The following is a 22339-nucleotide window of genomic DNA, read 5'->3' as shown; positions in this document are numbered from 1 at the left end:
AACACATTCAGCAGTGTTTTGTTGCTCAGTTACACTGCGGACAGCCCATCGATTCCTCTGAGATTTCACCAGATGAGAGCCACTTGGGCTGTTTGCAAAGTGCACACTTAAAAAGAAAAAAGCAGAAACAGTAATTATTAGATCAAGTATTAGTATGTATTTATGCACAATAATAAAAACAGATTTACAAGTTGAACTGGAAATTTAAACATAAGAAGTTTAACAGCTTTTGTTTATTATATTAAATAACCAAACACCTTTTATTCCCCAAATTGGTAAAGAATAAATAATATAATTTACAATATGGTACAAAAAATAATCAGGAAGGACAGGCATTCTGCTTTATACATACACTGTATATGTATATTTATAATCTATAAAACAAATTCACATCTCAAGCCGAAAACCTTAGATGATATGGCTTAACGATTATTATAAAAAACAGCAATAAGTTCTGCTGCCCAGAAGCTCTAGAGCCAGTTATCCTGTTACAGAACAAAGGGCATGGGCTACTGTAGTGCTTCCAAGACTTACCTCACCTAACACGACTTACTGTAGGATTAGGAGAGTTTTGACAAGTCAGGAAAGGTTTGCTGTGGGTTTCTTTCTTTTTTTTCTTAAGACAAAGTGCCATATTACCTCCTAAATGCATCTGATAGATCTCAATGTTAAAAGAAAAAGAAAAAGCAACTGCTGTTTTCCTCCTCCACTTGTTTCAAGTGTCTTTTATTCTATGACTGTTCTTTGTACATGTTTGGATTCAATGGTGTGATCTAGTTAAAGATGCTATTAAACTGAAAAGACACCACCAGTAATGAGGCTATGGTACAGAATGCTAGAGAATGGGACTGAGGTGGGAAAGCAAGTGGATGAACCGATTAAATGGTTCCAAATACCCCCACTCCCTGAGCAAGTACCCTACGCCCAGAAGACACAGAGGGATGAGAAAAATGCCATCACGAACCTTATGTGGAATCACGAACTTCAACTTGCCTCTGCACCTTCTGAAGAATGGAATGCTCATCACTGGATATTCACAATGAAGAATCAAGGCAAAAACAACTCCCTTGAGACCGAAGATATTCAGTCTCAATCTTTAGAAGAGATGAATCAGCAAAAAGATCCCTGACAACGTTAAAGTGACTAGGGGAAGATTTTTCTGAGAAACTGACCTGGTCTTAATCACAACATGCTCAAATGCACAAAGGAAGCCACAGGTGTATACTGACACTATCACAACTTCCGCTGGAAGGGCAGAGGGAGACGCAGAAGTGGGAGGTGTCTCTGCTTGGGTCTTTTGAAAAATTCCAGCCTTTAACATAACAGTTGCTTATTTTCATACATATATAATCATTTAGGTTGGGAGAAAAGGCATCCATCATTTTAATGCTACAGACGACACCATTTTTCCTTAATATGGCAGGCAAATGCTTATACCTGTCTGGTTGCTAGAGAAGCAGGGTTCTCTGAAATCATGTCAGCTTTATTACAAGTTTGAGAAGAGTCAGTCCACTCTCCTCCGCAACTCACCTCCCCACTGGATGACACTGGGCAGTCAGCTACTCCCAAATGGAGTTGGTGTGGGAGACCCAAGAGGGACATGCTGCTGAATAAAGCGCCGACAAAGTCTTATCCAGATCTCCAGAGTTTTCCTCCTGCTGGATGTCCACCAGGTGACAGGTGCCAACCTACCAACCAGACTACTGTGGGGTGTCCCCTGATGGATAAGCAGCTCGGGATCACCACTGTCCCTGGCACAGTGCCCACCGCCACTGGGCACTGCCCCCCGCATTGATGCAGTAATGCTACTTGGCATCTCTGGTCCCAGACAGTGGGAATACAAGAAAGCTGGCAGTGGCCTAACCTTGGCCTGATCCACTGTGGATCTAACCGGGTCGGATGCCCAGAGACAGACCTACTGATCTTGTTTGGCTCAATAAGGTACTAATTTCAGGAAGCTGATACATTGATCACAAAACACAAGCTAGTTTAAAGAGACTCTGGACTCAAATACTGCTGTCTATCTCTCTTAAAGTGGTACCACATCCCTTTCTTTCAGACCTCCAGAGCTTTGGGACTGTTTTTTCAAGAGCCCAGGAGGGCTGCCCACACAGGCTTTTCTTAGTGATGTTTGTGCCTAAATCCAGATCTGAAAGAGGGAGGCCACATGACAGGCAGGAGCTCTGAGGAAAGCTGGAGAGGAAGGAAGGAAGCTATTGCCTGGAAGCCACTGTCCTGCTTCCTCTGCAGCTTGGAGGGGACAACCCGACCTGCAGCCTGGAGCAGCTGACCACACTGGGGAGGCGGCAGGATCAAGAGCGGCCCCTCTGCTTGTACTCGCAAAGGACCTTCCCCTCTCCTTGCACACTGGCTCATCTCTTCGCGGGGGGCGGGGGGAGGGGGCGGGCAGGGGGAGGAACCAGAAGAGAGGGCCCAGCTGGCTTCGAAGGCTGCCGGTCCACAGTGAGCTGGGAGAGAGGCAAGGTGATGAACACTAACAGTAGTGGGCTGGGGCAGATTCAAGAAGCCACACTGACTGCAGCTGCTGGGCAGGGGTAAGCAGCAGGTGGGGTGGTGCCCCAACACCACAGCACTGGTGCCCAGCCACATAGGTGTGCCTGGGTGGTGGTTTGTGTGTTTGGCCCCGCAAGGCTGAGAAGGCAGAGGAGCTGTGTTAACTCCATTCTGGGGAAAGACTGGATGTTGCACTACCCGAGATGGTGACGGCTGGTCATCTGAGGAGGCTCAAGGAGCACACCACAGGGATGTGGGTTCAGCGCACCCTGATTGCACGTGATGTCTGACCCTTGCCTGGATTCCCTGAACAGGAGGAAGAAAAACAGGAGACCATGAGGCAGAAATACAAGCAAGGGATTAGACATATGCATTGAGGCATACTCTGCACTGATGCCAAGGAAAGGAAGAGAGAACTTTCCCTGCAAATGGCATCTGTCCAAAATGCTAGGCAGAAACACGTCAGAAGTTCAAGATCATCAGGAAAGTCTTATCTGTAGTCAAATGAGCGCTTGGGGATCACCCTAATAGAGAGAAATAACATCTCAGGTCACCAAGAAGAAATGTGCAGATAGATGTGGGGAAGAAACCAACCAAACAGGAACCCTGTTCTTCCTCTCCAATGTCTCCTAATTCTCAAAATACGAGAAAAACATTTTCTGACCAGCTTAGCGGGATTTTTTTAAAAGTCCACACAACCCGCATAAGACATGATTCTTTTCCCCCTTCCTGTTGAGTCAGTCAGAACAAAAGCTCCAGATGAGGAAGCACTAGGCCATGGTCAGGATTTCTGGGGAGGTGGCACCAGTTGCGCTGACCTGGGACCTTCCCACTGCCCCATGATTGGAGTGTCCTCTGCAGTGCCCGCTGTCTCAGGTCATGCCCAGCTGTCCTCCTCGTCCTCGCACTGCAGAGGGAAAAACTGAAGCAGGGAGTGGGTTTGGCGCAAAGAAGGCAGCAATGCCCTGGAGCCTCCCTGCAGAGAGCAGGAGGTCACAGCTTTCCAGGCCATAACGACGACAGCCAGGCCCACCACTCTTCTCTCAGAAAGAAAACACCCTGAAACGTCTGACACAATGACCGAGGCAGAAGCGTAGGTACCATGCAGACCCTAACACATGCTCCTGGCAGGGGGTGGGTCCGACGCCAGGGCCACATCTGACACTGGCCTTGCCGAGGACGCTCCCTCATCGCCTGGCCACCACTGCCTCGGCCTGCTGGGACATGGCTGTGTGCACGTTGCACGTTCTGGGTGCAGAGGTGCCTCTGTTCAGACTGTCTCCTGGGAGTCCGGGCTTGATTTATGTTTTCTCTCTTCTAAAGAGGGCTACCCCTATGATGCTCGAGGACCACCAACCCCATAAGCTGTCCTCTGCAGCCTCCGGGCTGCCCCAGCCATGAGGCACAGTCACTGGGACAGGTCACCGACCGGGGGGCCACCTCCACCGCCATCAAACAGAACCTCTCGGCGGCCAGGCTCAGCGATGGACAGCTCTTGGGCCAGATCGTTGAACCGGGATATGTAATCGATGCTGTTTTCGTTCATCATGCACACCAGCTGGGAATCCACAACCTGTGGGAGAGGACACGGGGAGACGAGTGAGCAGGCAGCTGGCCACCATGGCCGGACTTAAGCGCAACTCCCTCTACAATGAGGGTGAGAGTCCCTCTGGCGGCCACGTAACAGCGGCCCCCGCACTCCAGGGACGACCTCAGAATCACCTCCGTCACTGCGAACACTCGCTCTGTGGACAAGTATGCACTGTGAGCCCGGCCGCCCAGCTGTCGGGTCAGAGTGGTGGGTCCCCGGGGAGGACGGTCAGTGGACAGAGAGGCAGAGGGAAGGCAGCAGAACTAGGGACTATGGGGTGGCCTGAAGGAGACAGAAGTGGAGGAGGGAGTTTGCCACGGGCTTGCGTGTCAGAGGAGGGTTTTCTGAGGCGGGGTGTGTGCAGAAGTGTGGGAGCAAGTCATGTAAAGCCACGAGGGAAGCACATTCCCGTGAGAAGAAACAGCAGGTGCAAAGGCCCTAAGGTGGGAACAGCCGGCTGTTCAAGAAACAAGGAAGATGGTGGATGTGACAGTGAGTAAGGCAGAGAGTAGAGGAGACCAGAGTGTGCACAGTGGGGCCTCACGCATCAGGACTGTCCTATGGGCAGAGCCAGGGAGTTTACTGTCTCCTCCCGCACCTCCAGCACCGGACTGTCGGCCTCATGGGGATGGGGCCTTTAATTTGTCCATTCTGGGCCTGTAGCAGTGCCCAGCATCTAGTAGGCCCTCAATTAATATTCATTAACAAACTGCTTGATGTAATGAACAAATACAAATGAGAAGCCTTCGGAAAATTCTGAGTAGAGCACAGGATGAACTGAACTTTAAACTTTTTAACTACAAGAAATTTCAAAAAAACTGAAATTTGTTTTCAAAATCCCCTCGGATCTCGAGATTTACGTCCGGACACCGAGAAGCTGAGGCATCCTGGGAAGCAGCTGTGTGAGCTTTGTTTGATCCAGGTTCCCCGCCGAGTATCGACTATGAAATGCTCGAGGGCCCCCCACAAGTGCCTCGACAGCCTAGGGAGCCGGTGTTGGGGAGATGCTGCTCTAGGACTTCAGCAATGAGCTGGGGGTTGGGCCAGGGGCATTCTAGACTTAGGTTCTCCCCTCAGCACAGCCTCTGTCTAAACTCCTACAGTACCTGTTACTTCACGCCTGAAGTCTTAGTTAAATGTACCCGTCTTCACTCCCTCAGCCCTACTTGCCCACAGATACCACTCAAACCTAGTGGGATGGAGGCCTGGGTGGTTGTGTGAGGCAGCGGCCTGGACAAAGAAAAGAGGGATGCTGCATTCCAGGCAGAACATGGGGGTGACACACTGCCACAGCATGACTCCCGGGTCATCACGTGATCGCAGAGGAGCCTCTGCAGCAGCCCTCCCTCCATTCGGCAGGTCAGCCACGAGCAACGACACCAAGGTGCTGCTCAAGGGTCCCCTCTGTCAGGTGGCAGCAACGATGGCACCGCCACTACTGCCTCTTCTCCTCTGCAGATCAGGAGACTGAGCAGGGGGACACAGAGTCCCTGCCCGAGGTCACACAGCTGGTGGAGGATACACAAGACCCAGAGTTGCCTTCAGAGCCCCGGGCTCAGCCGTGACTCAGGGTCTGTCACCTGCTGCCAGCGGGACAAATGCCGGGCCAGTACTGGCAGAGATTCCCTCTCAGGAGCAGTCAGAGGCTGGGCTCTGTCCATGACGGCTCCTGACATGTAAATCTTAGTGAGCAGTTCTGAGTAACCACACGGGTCTGCCGGAGGGTCTGGCAGCTCTGGGATGGAGGCTGGCACCCAGGCTTGGGGGAAAGGTCGTGCGCTTACCTCGGCGACATCAGCCAGGGACCGGGACACAAACGAGTCGCGAGAGTTGCCATCCAGCAGGCTGGGGCCCAGAAGGGAGGTGCCACTGTTGGTTCCGACAGGGGTTGGCAGCATCTTCCGGCTCTTCTCTGGGGAGATGAAGCTCGCTGCAGAGAGGAAGGAGAGGCCCTGAGCTGGCTAGGCCTGGACTGGTCCAGGGAGGCCCGGCTGGGCCCTGCAGGCATCTCGTTGCTTGCATGGGCACGATGCTCCAGACGGAAGCATCAGGCCACACCTGCCTTTCCTCCCATGGTGAGCCTTGGACAGTCCCCTGCAGCCCGGGAAAGTCTATCTCATTTTTCTAGGGGCCCCACAGTGTTTCACTGTCTGGTCACCACTGCTACCTCAATGTAAGGTTGTTTCCAATTTCTCATGATTTCTGTTCGACTTTGCAGAGTCTGCACTGCTCTCTGTGACTTTCTGAGCAGGCAATGCGCATTGGGGGCTGGCTCCCCCGCACCACCCAGACCAGAGCCATGGCTTGTTCAGGGCCTTCAGGTGTGGTGCTCCCACACGGTGCTGACCCAGTTGGTCAGCAAACAGCACGCCCCATGCCAGGGTGCACACCCTGGCTGCTCTCTACAAATGCAAAGTGCACGGATCCCAGATGTGCCTCAGAAACTCCTCTGTGCAGGAAACCAAAGCTGGTGAGTCTTTCCCTAACAGCCCCTTCCTGTCCCACAGGCACCGGTGGTGACGAGGATGAACACATCCTGTGAAGGCTCCGCTCTGTCATTGCCGTGCCACCACAGAACAGAAGGAGGGGAGCAAAGAGGGCGCAACACTCCAGCTCTTTCCACCCTGCCCTTGTCAGTGAGCCTGGGGGGAGGGGCACAAGGGACTGACCGCAGGATGGACGTGGCCATGGTTACGGGGTTTACACATCTGCCAAAGCCTAGTGACCTGCACACTGGGGCCTGGGCACTTTCCCACATGTAACTGATGCAGAAAAAACCCCTAAATACCAAGGAACAGCCCTGGAGGGGCCCTCTGCCAGGAGCGTGGAGAGTCCAGACTCTGGCTCTGCTTATTCCGGCTGCCCTCCACAGAGACTCACCAAACAAGCTGCTGAGTGAGGAGTCCGTGGGGTCGCTGGGGCACCACTGGGGGTCGTGGGTCGGGGAGGCGATCCAGTCTGGCTGGGGGCTGCTGGACGGGGAGGGGAGACTCTTGGAACTGTCACTGCCGTTCAGTTTTGCTGGAGAAAGAGGGACTCCTTCACCTGTCAACCAAAATCTGGGTCAGAGCCGACATGTGGGGTGAACAGCCCCACTTCCCCCACCTGCCACCAAGAAGGCCACAGAGTGGCGTGGCATGCGCGGCTGAACTGGGAGGCCCAGGACCCCACTGGGCCCCCCAACAGTAGGGACCCGTGCCCATCTTCAGAGAATGACACTAGCCACAGCGGATGGAGGCAGGCCCTATGCTGAGGGCGTCACCTACACCCTCTCCTGCTGCTGACGACAGCCCTGCAAGATGTCCGCGGCTCCCAACACACTGCTAAGGAGAACAGGCTCTAATGAGCCGGTGACCAGCCCACGGCCACACGCTGCCAGCTATTAGCTCTGAATCCACGGCCTGAACTCTACCAGCTGGCGCCCACCATACCGCTGCCCCACAGCACCATCCCCACAGGTTCGGGGAGCCAAGGCCCACAGGTACCAGTCCAACCCCTCCTAAAACCCACAACCCCGCAGGCGTCCAACCCAGGTTGAGAACTGACAAGGAAATGGCCCTGCCTGATCCCCAGGCTGGAGACGCCTCATGGGCCCGCTCTATCTCCCAAGGCCAGGGGCAGCCCTGCCAGACCACAAACAGGCTCATGTCCTGTACAGGCCTTGTCCGCCTGCACTGCCCCTGCCAAGGCTGGGCAGTGCCTTGTAGGTGCAGAGGCTCAACACCCAGGACAGCTGGACAGCAAGGTGCCTGGAGGCTGGCAAACGCTCAGGTGGGAGGTCAAGGCCCCTGGGAGAACTGACTCCAGGAGGGCTGTGCAGAGGCACCCTGCTCCTTACTGTACTGGCCGGAGCTGATGGCGATCTCGATGATGGAGTCGCTGATCTGCGTGGCGGGCTCTCCCTGCGAGAGTACGTCCTCAGGCGGGCCGGGCAGGGAGATGTCCAGCAGAGCAGAGACGTTGGGCGGAGAGAGCCGGGTGCTGGAGGCCTCCGACGAGGCCAACGGTGTGGAGAGCCCATTGTGGAGAGGAGCCTTGGACAGCTCGGATAAGGAGAGAACGGGCGAGTTCTGCGGAGACAGATACTGTTGAGACACGACAGATCAGACAGTCCATACCAAGCAATGAGAAAGCAACCTTGGTCCCGCAGAGCAGTGACTGAGTGATGGGGACACCAACAGAGAGGCAGTGACCCCAGTGGTCACTCATCCTTCCAGCGAGAAACACACTCAGGGAACTTCCTTCTCCTGAAACCCTTGAGGGATGGCACAGTTGGGAGGCTGGGCCGAGGTGGCCTGGATCTGCTTCCACCCCCAGCTGATGACCTCCTCCTACCCGGCCCAGAAAACTTAGTCCTTCCAGAACTGTGTCTCAATCAGCCAGCCCGAGAGGGGAGAAAGGAAGCCTGAGATGGGAGCCGCATGTGCACCAAGGAGGCAAGGTGCGGGGAAGGACGGCCACTGGGCATCATGAGGAGGAAGCCCGGGCCCACGAGCAGGACCACGAGGGTAGGGCCCAGCGCTGGATGAGGTCCTGGGGCAGCTACTTTGCTCAGCAGCCAACAGCACACTCTACCTGGAAACCGTCTGCCACCGTCTCCTGCCTCGAGGGGACACTGATGAACGGGGTGCTCGTGCCCTACGAGAACACCAGGAATATGCCAGTGAGCGCTGGTCCGGCACCTGGCTCCTGAGGAGAGCCATCCACCCCACGGCTCCTAACAGGCAGGAGCACGGGGGTGTAGGCTGGAAAGCTCTCCCTGGGAGCACAGGAAAGCCCACTGCTCTCAGAATGTGCACCCCCACATCCCCAAACTTGAGACCATTTGTCAATTCACAATCAACTCCAGTCCTAGCAAGAGGTCGACCTCAGGGTCCTCAGGCAGGGCTGGGCTCTGCAGTCCTAAGTGGCCACCTGCCCTGCCCACCTCAGGCAGCCCTCAAACAGGTGGGGGAACCAGAGGAGCTGGAGTGCTGGCGGGGCTGCAGAGCAGGGCCCGCTGAAGCAGCACCCAAGTAGCAGGGAGTCAGGGGTGGACTGACAGCCAACTTGGTGACACTGCTGTTCAGGCCGGCTACCTTCGCTGCGGGCAGACCTCCTGTTCAGGCCGGCTACCTTCACTGCGGGCAGACCTCCATGCCCATCTTAGTTGTGGATTCCCTGGGTCACATGGCAAGCCCACCCCACCTGCTGCGCCACATGGTCTCACTCAGGCTGAGACTTCCCTGTTCAGTGACGCTCCTCTCGCTCAGCAGGCCCGTCCCCTCCAGAGGCAGAGCTGGAGTCCAGCACGACCTCAGCTCATGGCCTTGGCTTTCAAACCAGGACTGGAGACTGACCATCCCATCCCAAAAGCTGGTGGCAGCTCAGAGAAGCCCTTCTAAACACACTCACCCCTACAGTGGGGATGGGGTCTCCATTCTGGTGGGTGCCGGTGGAGTCCTGCCCCGAGACAGTCACCGTCACCTCATCTGAAGACAGCGGGGAGATGCCAGACAAGCCATCGGCATCCAGGACGGGGAGGGGGCTCCCAGGGATGATGCCGGCGCTTTTAGCTGCTAAGTCGATAGCGCCTGGCAACAGAAGCAACGTGCAAGTCTTTGTCTCCTGACGTCCTGAAACACGCCCCAGAGGGGACAGCCCATGTGCAGGCCTCATTTTCATGCCAGGGCAGAGTCGCAGAGACTTACTGGCCAGGTGGCCTGGGGCCTGGGGTGGCAGGACCTTGGGCACAATCGGCCGGGACAGAGCCGCTTTGGTCAGGGAGGACTGAATGGGCCGGAAGGAGCCTCTCCCTGTGAGGATGAGAGTGGAAGCAGACGCGTCAGGCACATGAGCTGATGGCCTCTTGCCACACGGCGGGGGCTGCACGAGCTCCCCTTCATGGCCACTGTCCGGACCATGGAAGCCGAGCTGGAAGCCACCAAACGTCCCAACACTTGCTAACTTGGGGAAGTTAATGGTCACACAGGGCCCCGGTGGGGAAAAAGCACTGTCGCCCGTGACAGCGGCACCACCGCGCTTCCTGGGGGCTGCTGAATGGCTGCGGTCACTACTGTCAGCCCACGGGAACAGCCCTTTAAGGGTCTATCACACCTGAGCTGAGCTACAGGCTCCTCTGAGGGGGTCAGAGCACCAGACTAGGATCAAGGTGCTGCCTCTGCAAGCTGGCTCCTTCCTGGCAGGCTTTCTGCCATTGAAAAGTAGGTGTGAGAATGAGCAATTGTCTGGGTCTTGTGAAAATCAAGACCGATAAAAAGGTAAGTCATGGAATGTGTGTTTCACTGAAGGAGTCTCACTGTATAAGATTTACTGCAAAGTGTGAGGGCCCCACTGAGCTTACAGACCAAATGAAAGCATGAGTCGCAAACCCTAAGGACACGTCTGTCCCATAAAACGCCTGACAAGAATATGTCATGGATGGGGTGGACCACAGACCCTTCTCTAAACTGAACCAAGCAGAGCACCCCAACCAGGGCCGTATGAGCCCACCTTGGGAGGAAGCTGCCTGTGGACCACCAGTCAGGGGACCACGCCTGCCCACACCGCTGCCCATGTTGATAGAACAGACCCAGGAAGGCTTGAAATGTCACTCAAAGGGCCACAGAAACAAATGCCTGCAATTCCCAAAGACGGGGCCGCGCACGTAAGGAGCGAAAGCTTCCCTGAGAAGCCCCGGCACTTACCAGTTATGGAAGAATTCGACAGGATGGAGAAGGAACAGACATTGTGGGACTGGTTTTCAGACGGTCTAGGAAGCAGTGTTCTCTGTGGAGGGAAAATTGGCAATATTCAGGTGATGGAAAGACCCCAATACCGAAAATCACCCAGGAAACTAGTGCTGGATTGTAAAGGAATGTTCTAGAGAAGAGGGAGCTGAGTGTAACCAGATGGGGGTTCTGGTTCTAGAGTTGACACAAGGGCTTCCAAGACAGTCTGAGGATGGCTGTGCTCTGTAGACCCCAGACCCCTAAACACTGGGTCCTCTCCAAAAAGAACCCAGGGAATTGAAGCTCCCCAGGGAAAACTGGGGGAATGTCAGAACAATCCACCTTTTATCTAGAACATCTGGTTTTGGCTGGAATGCAACTAGTCCTATAAATATTTATAACCACTCGATATGGACTGTTACGAGATATCCCTTGTTTGGGTGAAGAAAATCAAGTTGCCGCCTGTATCGCAGGGGGCCAAGGCCATGCGGTCCTCCACCCCATCCACGGTCTGGTGCCTGCTCCTCCCTGTCACACGCCCAGGGCTCCCATGTGTGAAACATCAGGTCCCAATGTGCTCAGGGCGCCTTCATGGTATGACGACTACCACCTAAGAGGAAATGGAGTTCACTGCCAACACTGTTAGCTGTTGAGGTGAAGCACTGACAGAAAGCATCTCTCAGGCCGGAAGTGTCCAGAGGCACTGCAGCTCTGGGCGTACAGCTGGGCTCTCGCCCCACTGGGGCTCCCCAAGGGTCTACCAGGTGCCGCAAGGCAACAGGGTGACTGTACACGACGGGCCCTGGTGTCCCATGCCAGCCTCACGCCTCTTTGAAAGAGCCAGGTGGGAGATCCTTTAGGCTCTGGGCCTTGCAGTCTCTGTCACAGCTACTCAAGTGCACCCCGGTGGTGTGAAAGCAGCCGTGGACAGCAGGGAAATGAAGTACCGTGGCCACATGCCCATGAAACTTTTTATAAAAACAGTAAGTGAAAGAACCACATATGAAATGTGATTCCATTTATGTGAAATTATGTGATCCCTAGAGACAGGAAGTGGCTCAAGGGTTGGGGAAGGGGCGGTGCAGGTAACGGGCCGGGCTTCTGTTTGGGGTGATGACACAGCAGTGGGGGCTGCACACCCCTGTGAATATACTAAAAACCCTGAACTGTACACTTTAAGCAGGTAGGCTTCATGGTATGTGAATTATATATCAATAAAGCTGTTTACAAACAAAACAACAACAGGCAGCTGAGGGCACCATGGCTGCGACCCTGGGCCGTGAGGTATCCTCTAAGCCAGGGAGTGTGCTCCCATGCCCAGGGCATATGGTTAATGTATTTAACCAAATATACCAAAATTAAATGCCCTAACGTTGAATTAGCCTGCACAAAAAAACCTGTGGGACTTGGAATAAATTTTCCTTCCTGAGATCTGTCATGCAATCTCTCATTTCTAAATAAATTACTTCCAAGAGAGGAAGAGATTTCTGAGTCTAACAAAAGGAGACCTATGCATTAATTCAAAAACATTCATAAATTTCCAGGCCCATAGTTACTTCAGCTTCACCTCTGTTATTTTTTCACCTCCATATAAAAATGCCCTCTTTCTCCTGTGCCTCTCATCCCTGGATCACCCCTCTGGGTCTGCAGGTGGCATCCCCAGGTCCTCCCAGAGTTCATTACCAGCTTGGGAGAGGTCTGGCCTCTGGTCAATCCATATACCTTGCCAACTGCTTCCATTTACTACATACATATAAACAGATGTTCTGAGTGTCCTCACATATATTCCAATCTGGAACATCCTTGGAACCCAAATCCCAAGAACTTTCTGTCTTTTTTGCAAGCGGTTTTCATGCTGTACCAAGATTACCTTTATTTTCAGGTACAGTTAGGGTCACTGTTACTACTTTATCCTGCTAAAAAGAAGAAAAGAAGGGGCAGGGATTCTCCCCACTTCACATGAAAACCTGAGACGCAGGAGGACACTAGTGTGTCCTGGGCAGCTCAGCTGGTGGGAGGGAGAGGCCAGCCCTTGAGGCCAGGCACACGCAGACGTGGATGGGCTCCTGACCTGGACCACCAATGGCTTCCGCAGGTGCCTGTTCCGCAGCTTCCTGGGCTTTGGCAGGAAGAAATCCGACTGCATCTGTGAGGAAGACAGTACTGACCCTGAGAGTGTTTTCTCCACACACATGGGGCAGGCCAGCAGCAGGGAGGCGTGGGCCCCACTTACGCTGATGGAGTTCAGATGCTGACGGAACGTCAATTCTGTTTCCTTGTTGGGAGAGAAGAGCTTCCCGTGCCGGCTGTTGGGTGGCAAAGTTGTCGGGACAGCAAAAAGGCCACCATCTGAGTCACCACTTCCGGCACTGGAGGGACCGGCCACCAAGAGGGGCCTCGGGGGGTTTCTCAAACCTAGGGAAGGAGAAGGGAGAACAGATACAATGGCGCTCACCCAGCAACGCCTCCAGCATGGGAGGGGTTCCACCGGGAAGAAAATCAGAAAGGAATACTTGACAGCCTCTCTGGTGTCCTTAAAGGGAATTTCCTATATCTCAGTGCTGTAAAAATCTGCTTTTCTCCCTTTCTCCCTGAAATTCTAGTTCCCACCATGTAAGCAGATCAGAGCTTTCCTCGATCTCTGATCTCAGTGGGAAGGGCAGATTCACCTTCAAAGACTTTTCAGAGCTAGAAGAACCTTCCAGATCATCTAGTGCAGACCAGAGGTCAGCAAATGTTCTCTGGACATGGACAGACAACAAAAGTCAGCCTCGAGGGCCTCACAGTCTCTGTTGAACTCAGCTCTACGGCTGCAGCACAAAGGCAGCCACGTGAGCCAGTGGATGTGGCCATGTGCCAATAAAACTTCATTTACAACAAGCAGACTGTGGACCACTGTCTGCTGATCCTTGGTCTAAATCTCTAATTATACAGAAAACAGACCTAGAGATAAAAAGACAGAAAATATTTATTTAGGAACTACTATCTGGGGACTCTCCTTGCTGTTTTCATCATCATAGGCGCTGCTGCAAAGCACCCTCACTTCATGGTAGGGACGAGTCTCCTTTCTTTATTCTTTATTTGCAAATCTGTGAGGTTAAATCAACACGCAGAGTCCAGAGACCAGGTCTTTTAAGCACCTGTCTGGATTCTAGCACTGCAGGCACACTGGGCTAAAAGCATCCTCGATTGAGGAAGAGTGTGGATATTTAAGAGTTCACAGAATTACAAAACTTTAAAGCCAGAGGGAGGCGGCAAAGACTATACAGGCTCCCAGCTAGCCCACCACTGGTTGACGCCTGAGGAACGCACCTTTGCCTTAAAGACAACCGATTCTGCTGCTGCCCCCTCGTGAGCCACAGCAAGGAAACAGGATAAAGGTCAGGAGGGAAATGGAAAACAAGAACTGCAGGAGGTGGGGAGCCTGACACCACAGCAGCCTTATTCTTTAAAATTCATGCAGAATTAACTATTCTAGCCATGACAACCTGTTTCATTAAAAAAAAAAAATACTAAGCAAGTAAACTGATGACTCAGAGAAACGAGTCATGTTTATCCCAGGGTTATGTGCCACGTAATCCAAAAGAGGACGCTGAATTTAAATTACTTCCTAGATACAACCATGGACCAGCAGGTAAGCCCATCTTTCTTTCTAAGACTTGTGTTCAACTGCTGGGGTATCCTTTAACTGAAGATTTCTTTATTCTAATACTTTAGATGTAAAGAAAAACAGTCCCTGTAAGACTCAGAAAGAACCAACCTTTCTCATGCTTTACGCCACCAACTCGGCATGATATGGAGGCTGCTGCTGACCTCACAAAGCCAGATCCCCCAAAGTGACCAGACTGGCAAGGGTCCCCTATGTTTCCTGTCGGCTCCCGCACCCAGGACCCCAGAGCCTCTGTGACGGGCCCTGTGCTCACCCTCCCCTCGAGGAGGCAGTGATTTCTGTACCCGACACCATCCGCTGGACTGCAGCTGACTGAGTGGGGCGAGGCCTCAGGCAGCCCAGAGCTCTCGGCTCTGTGCAGCCCGCAACGCCCAGCAAGGACCCAGGAGGCTGCCTGTGGCTGTCTGGGCCTCACCTGAGGAGCAAGGTGTGGAGCTGGGGGAGAAGGTCTTGCCGTGACGGAGGGCAGCCTGGTTTCGAGGGCAGCGTGGGCTGCGGGTGCTGACAGTCACCACCTTCCCCGGGGGTGTCGTCGACTGCTCCTCCTGGGCGGGCCTCACTGAGGCCGTGGAGCCAGTGTTCGCTTCTGGAGCCTGGGACAGAAACGGGCCAAAACATTGGCCAAACTCAGCACGGAACAATGCTTGTGGAGTGTGACAGGACAGCAAAGGACCCAGGGTCACACTCCATGACGCACAGGTTGGTGCCCCCAGGCCCTCAGGGGAACAACCGCTGTCCTCCAGGAGCCCTTCTGCGTTCACTGCTGCGGTGGCACGGACGGGGCGTACCCCTGCACCGTGACGGGAGGGGAGGCTGAGTGGCAAGTGACAGGGACTCTCCTTCTTAAAGCTTCTTCTGATTGTGAGTCAGAGGAAGGAAATACAGATTAATTTCTAAAATCAAACACAATCACAGCCAAGGAGTCCTCTGCTTAGTCAAAACCTCCACCTCAGGGTTTTCGTGGGCCCCTACCTGAGGCCGCTGCCTCCACTCTCCTGCTGTCACTGAGTGTTGGGGTCCTCGGCCATAGAGGCACCCCTTCTACTCACCTGATCTCTCCCATGACTCCACCATCCTGCCCCGCCCCCTCAGTTCTTCCCAGCACCCACTCCCCATGCTCTCACCCAGCCCCACCTACCCTGCACCTCTTTCTGTGTCTCCCATGCCCTTCGCCCTGGCCTGACCCACCTTCTCCTTTCCCTGGGACCCCTGCTGTGTCCCTTCCTACTCCATTCACTGGATCTCGACACCCCCACCTCCCACCTGAGTGCCTGTCAGCCTCCTGGGGCAGGGCGGCCATCGCTGCACTTGTTTGTCAGCGTCCCACCTGCAGAGATATCGCAGGGAGGGGCCGCCTGGCCAGGCAGGCCATCTCTAATTCAAGGTCCTCTATTTCTCCTGGGGCCTTGAGCAAGGGATTCTCACACCTGAGCTGCATCAGAATCACCAAACAGGGCATGGGGGTGGGGGCGTCTCGTCAAAACAATCTCCTGGGCTGCAAGAACCTGCATCCCTAACGAGTTCCCAGGTGATGCCGAGTCTGCTGGCCAGGGACCCCACTTCAGGAACCACAGATCTGAGCGCCTTGCTCTGCATACTCTGCACTTCCAACTTGCTCTACTCTTCTCTCCCAGTTGAGGCTGAGGCCAAGGCCAGCACCTCGGCCGTGTACCAGAACTCCCGCCTCCTTAGGAGCCGGCCTGGCCTGGCCTCCTTTCCTAGGGGTCTGGACACGCTCCGGTCTCCCCCGTCTCTGCTCCTGACCCCTCCAAAAGCCAAACTTGAAAAAGTGTTTTAAACTCATCATCTCTGTCTAGTCACTGCAATACTGCCCATGCCTGACCGCAGGTCACATCCACACCTGAATCCAAAGTCCACTGCTGGCCCTCGGGCCCCACCCACCCCCACGAGAACTGGTCCCACGTGGCGCTCCTTCCCCACCATGAGCTCTGCTGAGTGCCGCCGGAAGATGGTGGGCAGGAGCCTAGGGCAGAGGCTCCGGGAAATGGGGCAGAACACAAACCACGTGCTGTCTGCCCCGGGGAGCAGGAGGTGGGTACCCGTCACAGCGGTGACATGGGCACACCTCAAGTTTGGTTCTGACTGTGACCCGAGCCCCCACTCCTCTGAGGCCACCACGCTGAGCTTCGGCGCCTCCTCCTGGAACTTGTGAGCCTCACCTTCTAGTGCACACGCACCTTTCGGGATCGACCTGCCTCAGGACGCTGCTCTTGTGCCCAGAGAGCGGACTAGACTTTCCGGTTGCAGCACCTTCCAGCCCACGTGTGGGCTTTGCTGGCCGGCCTCCCAGGAGCGGGGGTTGGGGGGCAGTTACAAGCTGTGGCCAGGCCCACCTGGCCAGGTGCCCTTTCCCTGGGCCATGGCAGCCACTGCCCCCCACAGGAGCCTCTCAAGGAACCTGAGACCACTCCAACCAGCCACCTCCTGACAGGGTCTCCTGGGCGCAGCCCACCCAGAGCAACCCCTCCCAGCTCCACTCCCTGCACCCAGGCTGCACCCCCACTGGCCTCCAAGGATGGCCTTTCCAAAGCACACACTCGACCTCGCCGTTCCTGCTGCAGAAACCTGTAACGCTCCCAGCCCAGCTCGGCTCCTGGCCATGGCTGCCACCTCACCTCTGCGCCTCTGTCCCAGGCTCTGTCCCCTCGGCCCACACACTTGGGCTCAGTGGCATCTCTGGAGCCGGGCAAGGTGCAGCCCGTGTGAGCCCCACGGGACGGGGGCCTGAACTGCAGGGAACTGGAGCCCCAACCACATGCTCTGTGCAGCCCACTCCAGGGAACGAAAGGCGACCCCCAGACCACCTCCTCCAAGGAGCCTGTGGGGCCCCAGGCCACCTGCCACAAGGCCGGTCTTTCCTCTCTGGACCCCAGCCACCCAGCCGCGAGCCCTTGGGGGGCCAAAAGGGCCATGCTCTGACCCACACTTACCAGCCTGGGGTTGACCTCGGTGGAGATGAGCTTCAGGAGGCAGCTGAGGAGGCGCTGCTTGTGGAAGGTGGTAGGCGGGGAGCCGGCCCGGGAGCCCTGGGCCTGCCCTCCCAGGGCCTGGCCCTCAGGGCCCAGCACTGCCAGCCAGTCGTACTCTAGCTGCAGCTTGTTGGGCTTGCCCATCATGAGGTAGACTTCAGCCAGCGTGAGGCTTTCAGAGGTCTGCAGGTTCCAGCCCTCCTCGCGGAGCTGCTGGGCGAACCGGCTGGCAGGGACGTCCTTCGGAGGCTTGACGGCAGGCTGACCCTGAGGTGGCGGGGGGTCCAAGGGGCTCGCCTTCTCCTGGGGTTCCTCCGCAGGCGCGTCCGCCAAGTCTTTAGTGCAAACGTCCGGCTGGAGCCCGGGGCTGGGCTGAGACTCTGGGCCGGGAGGGACGCGGACAGGGGATGGTGCCCTGGCCCGGGGGAGGTCGGCGACCTCTGCGCTGCTGGGGACGAGGGTCTCTGGGGAGGGGCACCCTGAAGGCCGTGAGTCTGCGCAGCGGTACTGCTCAGGGATGATGAGGTCCTGACAGGACTTCATGTAGCGGGGGAAGGGGTCGAGGAGGGAGAGCTCATCTTCCAGGTCTGGGAGCTGGCCACAGGCACACGCCAGGGGCCCGGGCTCTCGGGCAGGGCCGTCCCCACCCTCTGCAGCAGCGGCCACAGGGGTCTTCTCAAGCTGTCCACCAGCATCCTGGAGCCCAGGGGGAAGCCTGTCAGAGGCATCCGGGCTGCTGAAACTTGCAGCGGCCCCCTCCCCAGGTGCACTTTCAGGGGAACTCTCCCCAGAGCTCTGCAAAGCGTCGGTGGAGGGAGGGGGCCGCCCCCCGCCCTTGGCCTCGGTGCCACCCCGTGGGCACTTCAGCTGGCCCCTGGCTGTGCCCTGCCCGCTCTGGATGCCCAGGATCTGGGCTGGGGGCAGCGAGTGGGTGTCCTTGGTGCTCTGCTTGCACCGGCCACCCTCCTGCCAGTGCACCGTGCAGAAGGCCTTTGAGTGTACCACTCGGGCCACGCCCGGCAGTGGGGTTAGGGTGCAGTTCTCCCCTGGGAACAGGTGAAGTGCCACCTTCTCCTGCGATGGCTCCATGAACGAGTCCTGCAGCTGCTGCTCCTCAAACGTCTTCCGCTGAGCGCACCGTCAAGGAACCACCTGCAGCAGCAGCTTACACCCTGAGGTCCAGCGGGGAGACACGACAGGTACTTCCTTCTTTCCGGGCTCCACACCCAACACTCACCCTCCTAGCTGGGAACTGGGCAGGGCTACAAGCCAGCCAAGGACACGAAGATGTAGGTGTGGGGCTGTCCTCGGTCACTTTGTTCAACCTGCTGGCAGGGATGCTTCGGCCACACCCTGTGGGCCAGATGGCAGCCACTTACAGCAAGGATGGCTGCTGTGACAGAGTTCTAACACTGCAAGGAGGTCAAAAAGGGGGTTCAGACACAAAACCCAGAGGATGAGGGGCTGTGGGTTTTAGTTCTGGTTCTACACCATCTCATGGCACACCTGCTACATGCCTGGGGACCCCGCTGCAATTCCAGGACTGAGAAGGAGACTTCACTCTCAGGCAGCAGGTGCTGCAGAGCCTGGGGGTGGCTTTAAGTAGGAAAAGGATACAACTCGCACTTCATGAAGTGCCCACTTCTGCTTCAGGAACTCGAGGAGGCTGGAGACCTTTCGATGGAGCTCCACGATCATCCTACAGAGAAAAGACAGATGGGGAATGGGAGGCTGGTACCTTCTAGGAGCCCCAGAGGCTGTGGCAGGAAGATGATGCCAGGGGGTCTCAAGGCCAGAGCCATAATGTCCCTGTAGAGCTGCTGGCTTCTTTTCTAAAAACTAACTCTTTAATTTGAGATAACAGGAGACTCACGAGAAACTGCAAGAAAAAGTAACAGAGATCCTGAGTGCCCTTTACAGTATGAGGTCTCAACCAGGACAGGGGCCTTGGTACAACACACCCTTCTCTTCTACCAGCTCCCTGGGTGGTCAAGAGGGCGGCTCTAGACTCAATTAAACCCAAGAAAATAAAAATACACACGAAAGGAGTGAAGTCCTGATGCAGGCTACGACACGGATGAACCCTGAAACCATGATGCTCACTGAGAAAAGCCAGACAGAAAGCACCAGTATATGATCCTATTTACATGAAATGTCAGAATGGGCAAATCTATAGGGCCAGAAAGTAGACCAGTGGTGACCTGGGGAGTGGGAGGAGGATGCACAGTGAGTGTTTAGTGGGCATGGGGTTTCCTCTCGGGGGGCTGAAAATTTCTGGAACTAGAGAGAGGTCATAGTTGTACAACACTGTGAAGGTACCCAATACCCCTGAACCGGGCCTCTTAAAAGGGCTCACAGTTAATTCTGTATTATGTGAATTTTACCTGAATCTAAAGGCATCTCCCACACTACCCCCAGGTGGTGTCAGAGTACTGGAGTGGAGTCTGCTGCTCACCCAGGGACCCAACACCTCCCCTCCAGCCCCGTCCCTCGCAGCTCGCTCCCCCAAAACGCATAGCGTGTTACCTGAGCCGCGGGTTCTGTGCGAGGCTCTGCACGCGGGCCCAAGCATGGTTGTTCCGTGGCTGCAGCTCTACGGGGACTTTCAGGGGCAGGCGCACTGGCTTCTGGTCCTCTTCGTCACTCAAGCCTGCAACAGGAAAGGGCCATGAGAGCCTGGCACAGACGGACCCTGATGAGAAGGTGAAGTCCTCAGCCAGACAGCTAAGGGACCCAGAGAGGAGCAAGGGGAAAACAGCCCTCAGTGAAAGTGGGACTGGCAGGAGCCCCAGCAAGGACCTGGTCTAAAGGTGCCAGCATGGCCAGCTGCACATCTGCTACACCAGAGCCGCGGACCGGCCATGGGAGACTTGCCCTGACACCTCTGATGCTCCGTTGAGGACGGCTGGGACTTCATAGCTGGACTTGACCCACGAGAGGACACACCGCTATGACACGGGGTTTCGAGTCCAGGAGCTGCCTGCTGGCAGGACTGGATCATGCAGGCTCAGCCACCGTGTTCCAGCTCAGCCCGGCTGGAGCCAGACAGTGAGCCTCCCCAATGGGAGTGAGCCCCAGGTGCGCGGCCCAGCCCAGCCCGTGTCTGACGTACCGTCCGGGTCACAGAGCTTCTTCAGGGCACGGCACATGGGCGCTTTGATCCGCAGGTTCCTCCCTTTGTACCGAACTGTGGTGGCCCTGGAGAGGAGTGTTAAAGAAGCGCTGAGGCCTCTAAATGAACAGTCACTCCCACCCCACGCAGTAACTACGGGCCCCGGCTAAGCAAACATCCTGGCCTCCAGGGCTCATGCTCGGCCCCACGAGGGGGCCCCACACGTCCCCAAGAAGCTCCTGGAATCGTAGGCAGATGCGCATGACAAACGACAGAGCTGACTCTGGACCTTCCCGAGCACATGTCATGCTGCAAAGAGGGCACCTGCTGTTCAGGATGTACCCTGCCCTCCTGCCTGGTGACCCCGAGAGCCCTCTCACTGGAGCCCCAATCGGATGTCAGAAGGAATGCCCCTTCCCCTCCTCCAGGTCCCCAGAGCAGAAGGGCTCACCCACCTCTACACGACCTCTCAACCCGCCCCTAGGTGACCACCTCTGCAGGTCAGTGACATTCCCTAGTCAGTCCCTCTGCAAACCACACTAGGGGGGCCCAGAGAGGACGGGACATTGGAGGCCAGCAGGCATGAGTGCAACATGCTTGTGCTCCCCACACTGATCTGCAGGCAGGGCCACAGATATGGGTGACACTCTACCTGTATACTGCTGTGACAGTAACTTATATAATGTTAGGATTACATAAATTAAAGAAATACTACTACTAACTAATGAAAGGAATATGAAAACCATAAAAAATAGCTCCCTCTAAGAAACACATTTGGAGTGCTTTGGGAATAATAAAGGTAGATTGTTTTTAAAAGATGGCAGACAAATTAAGTGTGAGCAAGACAACTATGAAAAATGACAGGGAAGGACCTTGCAGTCCCACTGCTTTGAGAGCCTACATTCTTGTTCCACTTGAAAACAGGAAATCACAAATGATGCATCTTGGCTAGAGCTTCCAAATAAAAACACGACAGAACTCCGAGGAGCAAGCCACCAAGAAAAGGTGTTGGCCAGCCGCCAAATGGTTGGTGAACAAACCTAAGTTTATGTTTTACGAAAGGTTCAAGGTCCGTCTATATTGTTTTTATGACCCTGCTTTGTTTTTTACCTGTTTTTTAAAAATCGAATTACAATATTGTGTTAGTTTCAGATGTACAGCCAAGTGATTCTGTTATACACATATACATCCTTTATTGATTCTTAGAGTATATTTCAATATTATAAGATACTGAATATAGTTCCCTCTGCTACACAGTAAACCCTTCTCTACTTTATATATGGTAATGTGGATCTGTTAATCCCAAACTCTTAATTTATCCCTCCACCTCACCCCCCTGCCTCTGGTAACCATAAGTTTGTTTTCTATGTCTGTGAGTCTGTTTCTGTATTGTAAATAAGTTCATTCGTACTATTTTTTAGATTCCACATATGTCAGAGAATGTTTTGTCTATGTTCTCTTCTAGGAGTTTTATGGTGTCGTATCTTATATTTAAGTTTTTTTTGTTTTGTTTTGTTTTGTTTTTGTGGTACGCGGGCCTCTCACTGTTGTGGCCTCACCCATTGCGGAGCACAGGCTCCGGACGCACAGGCTCAGCGGCCATAGCTCACAGGCCCAGCCACTCCACGGCATGTGGGATCCTCCCAGACCGGGGCATGAACCCATGTCCCCTGAATCGGCAGGTGGACTCTCAACCATTGCGCCACCAGGGAAGCCCATATTTAAGTTTTTAAGCCATTTTGAATTTGTTTT

General features: G+C 54.9%; 1 protein-coding gene across 4 annotated transcripts in view; it reads right to left on the bottom strand.

Moving 5' to 3' along the window:
- Window positions 1–139: 139 nt before the first annotated feature.
- Window positions 140–22339, bottom strand: part of CRAMP1 (cramped chromatin regulator homolog 1) — a 68397-nt gene continuing 46197 nt past the window's right edge. The window contains exons 7-21 of one of the 4 annotated variants that reach the window (XM_032605080.1): window positions 20588–20673; window positions 20002–20125; window positions 19093–19174; window positions 17437–18603; window positions 14901–15078; window positions 13049–13230; window positions 12887–12961; window positions 10792–10873; window positions 9796–9900; window positions 9500–9678; window positions 8681–8743; window positions 7944–8190; window positions 6986–7150; window positions 5890–6035; window positions 140–4087 (exon numbers count right to left, since the gene is read on the bottom strand). In XM_032605080.1, the coding sequence (XP_032460971.1) occupies window positions 3923–4087; window positions 5890–6035; window positions 6986–7150; window positions 7944–8190; window positions 8681–8743; window positions 9500–9678; window positions 9796–9900; window positions 10792–10873; window positions 12887–12961; window positions 13049–13230; window positions 14901–15078; window positions 17437–18603; window positions 19093–19174; window positions 20002–20125; window positions 20588–20673 (3046 nt within the window). In that variant the 3' untranslated portion in view covers window positions 140–3922. Of the gene's footprint in view, window positions 4088–5889; window positions 6036–6985; window positions 7151–7943; window positions 8191–8680; window positions 8744–9499; window positions 9901–10791; window positions 10874–12886; window positions 12962–13048; window positions 13231–14900; window positions 15079–17436; window positions 18604–19092; window positions 19175–20001; window positions 20126–20587; window positions 20674–22339 lie in introns of all 4 variants that reach the window. The other 3 variants (XM_032605081.1, XM_032605078.1, XM_032605079.1) reach the window with 3 other exon arrangements.

Source organism: Phocoena sinus, chromosome 15 (assembly GCF_008692025.1).
Source record: "Phocoena sinus isolate mPhoSin1 chromosome 15, mPhoSin1.pri, whole genome shotgun sequence".
NCBI classification, from domain to species: Eukaryota; Metazoa; Chordata; class Mammalia; order Artiodactyla; family Phocoenidae; genus Phocoena; species Phocoena sinus.
This window is presented reverse-complemented; position numbering and strand designations above follow the sequence as displayed.